At 42.6% G+C, this 4,689-nt stretch overlaps 1 protein-coding gene across 9 annotated transcripts in view; it reads left to right on the top strand.

Moving 5' to 3' along the window:
* The window catches only part of Marf1 (meiosis regulator and mRNA stability factor 1), a 56,700-nt gene that overhangs the window by 16,533 nt on the left and 35,478 nt on the right, over positions 1-4,689 (top strand). For all 9 annotated transcript variants that reach the window (XM_031363132.1, XM_031363134.1, XM_031363139.1 and 6 more), the window contains one exon: positions 4,175-4,600. In XM_031363132.1, coding sequence (XP_031218992.1) covers positions 4,175-4,600 — 426 coding nt within the window. The remainder of the gene's footprint in view (positions 1-4,174; positions 4,601-4,689) is intronic.

Here is a 4,689-nt window from a genome sequence, read left to right as displayed (position 1 = left end):
GAGCTTGTGCCCAAGGTCTGCTCAGAACACTAACCCAGACAGACTGGAAGGAACCTGAGTCACTGGGCAGGCTGAGTTCCTGTGTGCCTGGTCAAGCTGGTCCTAGTTACTCTCAGTGTTGGGACAGATGTTTGTTCCTGCTTACCTCTGATCCTGGGTGTGTCAGAGCGCCTGGGAGTGGAACTTCCTCTGGGTGTTGTGGGACTCGCTGCAGAGCTTGCCCCCAAGGTCTGCTCTGGAACCCAGCCCAGACAGACCAGAAGGAACCCAAGTCCCTGGGCTGGCGGAGTTCCTGTGTGCCTGGTCCCGATGGTCCCAGTTATTCCCAATGTTGGGACAGATGTTGGTTCCTGCTCACCTCAATCCTGGGTATGTCTGCTTTTCATGTTTTATAGTGGTAGATTTTGGAGGCTGAGAGATTGCCCTTGGAAAGAGGTCACCAAGTTCAGGGGTGCTGTTCTTTGTGAGAGGTTGATCAGAGTTTGAAATGAGCTTAGAAACCACAGATTCTTGTCTTGACAGATACAAATGTTTCCTTGTAGATCTTTTCTTTCTTTTTTTTTTTTTTAGTATTTATTTATTATAACACACAACTGTAGCTGTCTTCAGACAGCACCAGAAGAGGGTGTCAGATCTCATTATGGGTGGGATTTGAACTCAGGACCTTCGGAAGAGCAGTCGGCCCCGTTGTGCTTTTCAAACCTGTTTAGAGAGCCACCTTGTGGCTTTACTTCAGAGATAGGCACTTGCCATTGTCCCCAAGGCAGCGGTGCTTTATATCAAATGGATGAAGCAGTGGAAGAAGCATTGTTTTGCTCCCAGGTGTTATGGGTAAAGAGCATGGCAAGAGCTCACACATTTGTGTGTCTGCCTTCAGATAAGCAGAGCAATTGTGCATCTTTGGCGATTTTTTTCCCCTAAGCTACCAGAAGCTGTGCTTTTTTTCAGTGTGTTTCTTGTCATGCCTGGGTGCCGTTGGGTGTTGTAGGGTGTACATGTTAGGAGAGTATGAACATATTCCCAGGCTCAACATTTTTGCCAGAATTGATTTGTGATAAGGATGATTGCCGCAGTGCTGAGCCATGTGTATACTGTTTGAAGGAATGTATGTGTAACTCTGAAAGAAATTCTAACAGTAATAGAAAAGACTTCCATGTAGGTGTTCCAGGAGAATTACAGTCCCATACATTAAATGTACTTTTAATATATAATTTAATAAAATAACTTTATGGTTGCAGGTATATTTTATAAGCGATCATCTTCAACCCAGTATTTGGGACATATACCTGTAATCTCAACATTTAGAAGTTAGAAGCAGTGTCTCACAAGTTCAGGCCAACCTGGGCTACATAAGTCCTGTTTAGCCAGGGCTGCATAGTGAGACCTTATCTCAAAAACAAGAAAGGATGGCATCCAAGTGTCATCACAGAAGGAGGTTACGTTGGCGTTCCCTGCTAGTACTAGAGGCCGGCAAGCCCAGGGTCTGTCCTAATCAAAACCATGTGAGGGATGATTCACAGTTGGGAATCTAGTACAAGGGATAACATCTCAGCCTACTGCAACCTTTTGAGCCTCTTTCTTATCTCATTTGTTTTGGGGAACCTATGGCCAGAGCTACATTACCTGCCTCCTGTATCTGTCTTGTATTCTTTAACTGTAAATGGCCATTAAATCAGTTGTATTTTGGCAGAGAGCTTGCCCATGTAGGAAGTCTTATGACTAAAAAAACGACCAATTATCCAGAATATTCAGTCATGTGGGATACTTTCTGTTGCAGAAAATATTAATAAATGTACCTGCCAACTCCCTGCGCTCCTGCTTCTCGCAGCCCACCAACTCCTATGTTTTAAGAGAAGGGTTTTTTTGTTTTGTTTTGTTTTTTTGCTTTTTTTTTTATTAAGTAGAAAGGTGATATGTTGCAGTATTTTCCCTGTCCAATTACATTAGAGCAGTGGGAGGTCTGTGAGTGGACAGGGAAAAGGGAGGCAGAGCTAAGAGTTGGAGAGACAGGGAGCATCTCAGAGAAAGGAAGATGGCTGTGGACAGGAGTCAGCATTTCTATGACCAGCCACAGGTTGTTAAATGATATCATAAAGGTTAGAATATTGGGATAATTTGTCTAATCTAGGTGGGCAGCTTTTATCATCAGTTGGTTCTGAAATTACTGTTTTGCCATCTTGTGTATTGAGAATTAACTGATATGTAAATCAGATTGGTTAACTATAAGCACTGAATCTTATTTTTACCAGATTACTGGGTATTGTGTTATCACGCCATGAAGATGGCAGAACTATTTGATTATTGGGTTGTGGGACAGAGCCAGCGGGACCCTGCCATGACATAGTGTTGTGGCCCACCAATGCTGGTACTAGAGCAGGAGTGTGGCCTGGTGGGGCCGCAGAGTTCGCAGGAGTGCGGAGAGTTGGCATTTCCTGCAACAGCTTTCTCATTCACCAGAGTGGTAATGACACAGCTTTTCTTTCCTGGTTTTTAGCCCTTTAGTAAGTTGGGCTAGCTTTGCCTGGGTTTTGAGTGGCTGGTGTCACAGGAAGAGTGAGATTTTGTTGATGACTGGCTGACATAACCCATGTAAAAAGGAAGTTCCCAATAAAAAAATATTGTTAGAGTAAACAGAACCTCCCAGACCTACCTTGAGGGGACTACTGTTTGCAGGTTAGCATTGTTCTCCAAATATTAAAAAAATGTTTTAAGTCACATGTCTTTTTTTTCAACTTAATATAACTTGGGTGCATTTCTGTGCCCACATAAAATACTGCTATGAATCTCGCATATTTTTAGCTATTAGAATGCTGACTGACAAGCTGGGTGGTGCTGTATGCTTTTAATTCTAGGACTCAGTAGGCAGAGGCAGGCAAATCTACTGAATTTGAGGCCAGACTGGTCTACAGAGCTACTTTCAGGACAGCCAGGGCTATACAGAGAAACCCTGTCTGTCTTGAAAACCAAAATAGACAAAAAATGAACACTGACTGATAGCATGCCCGTGGCTGGTCATTGGTTTGTTTAAACAGTCTGCCTATTACTGTAAGAAATGTTTCTACAAAGTGTTTTTAACCATTTCCAGCTAGTTCATCCAGGGAATCTTTGGTGGGTACATTCTCAGTTGTAGTAGCTCTGGGTTAGAAATTATTGGTAAAGTCGTTCTTGTGTTCCAAGAAAGTGATATTGACTCCTACTGTTTTTTTTTTTTTAAATAGGTCCTTTGTTTATTTGTTTTTTGTTTTGTTTTTCACCTACACAGGGTTTCTCTGTGTAGGTCTGGCTGACCTGGAACTTGCTCTGTTGACCAGGTTGGCCTTGAACTCAGAGATCTGCCTGCTTGCTACCACCACAACCACCACATTGATTCCTACTCTTGTCATTGAGAAATACTAATGTCTCTTTAAGATGTTTGCCAGTGTAACACGTTAAAAAGTACTATCTGCATATAGTTGACCTTATTAAACCTTTTTTTTAAAGCAAAACTCCTTTTCTTTTGCTGTTGTTGCCCTTGAATATTTTTCTGTGGCCCCCAGTTTTAGTCTCTGCACAGTTACCTTCATTCTCTTAGCATTCGCACTGTTTTATTTCTTGATGCATACATTCCAGGTTACCTACAAGAGTTCTACCACAGAAGTTACAGACTGTTGACTAACAAGTGCATTTCAATGTCTTATAATATTTACTGCATTGTACCTTAAGTTTGAAATGGTTTCCATGTGATATCTGCCAGTCAATGGTGACCCCTCCTCACCCTAGGCAGCTCGTCACCAGTCTCTAAGTTGACCTTTTCTTTTTTTTTTTTTTTTTTTTTTTTTTTTTGGTTTTTTTCGAGACAGGGTTTCTCTGTATAGCCCTGGCTGTCCTGGAAGTCACTCTGGAGACCAGGCTGGCCTCGAACTCAGAAATCCGCCTGCCTCTGCCTCCCAAGTGCTGGGATTAAAGGCGTGCGCCACCACCGCCCGGCCTTTTCTTGACATTGTATAGAAACAGAGTTACTCACTGTAGCTGTGCCTCACTGATTATTGGAAACTGAATACACTGAATAATTGTAATGTTGCTGGTCTTTCTTCCTGTCTATCAGCTGAAGTGGAGACAGCACTTGTTCTTGTTTTGAAATTGAATGTATACTTTTGACTGAACCTGATATAACACATTTTTCCTATGCTTGCAGTGTCATACTCTACTCTATGTTTATAACCTGCCAGCAAATAAAGATGGCAAGAGCATCAGCAACAGGCTCAGGCGCCTCTCAGATAACTGTGGTGGCAAGGTGCTGAGTATCACAGGCTGCAGTGCAATTCTCCGCTTCATAAACCAAGACAGTGCAGAGCGGGCCCAGAAGCGAATGGAAAATGAAGATGTCTTTGGCAACAGGATCATTGTGTCCTTTACTCCAAAACATAAAGAATTCTTTGAAGCCAAGAGTTCAAATGCTATTGCTGATAAAGCCAAGTCTCCCAAAAAAGTTAAGAACACAAAATTGTGCCTCATTAAAGACACAAGTGAACAGTCACCCAGTGCCAAAGTCATGCCTGGGAAAGGGTTGCAGGCAAATTCTGGATCTGCTACAAAAACCACAAACATTAAAAGTTTACAGGTAATTTTGATGCCTCTTGCTTTCTGAAGGTTTTGGCAGGCTTGGTTTCTCTCTGTGCTCTGGGCCCTGGCTCCTGTTGTGTCATCTTA

The sequence above is a fragment of the Mastomys coucha genome, unplaced genomic scaffold (assembly GCF_008632895.1).
Source record: "Mastomys coucha isolate ucsf_1 unplaced genomic scaffold, UCSF_Mcou_1 pScaffold12, whole genome shotgun sequence".
In the NCBI taxonomy this organism is placed as follows: Eukaryota; Metazoa; Chordata; class Mammalia; order Rodentia; family Muridae; genus Mastomys; species Mastomys coucha.
This window is presented reverse-complemented; position numbering and strand designations above follow the sequence as displayed.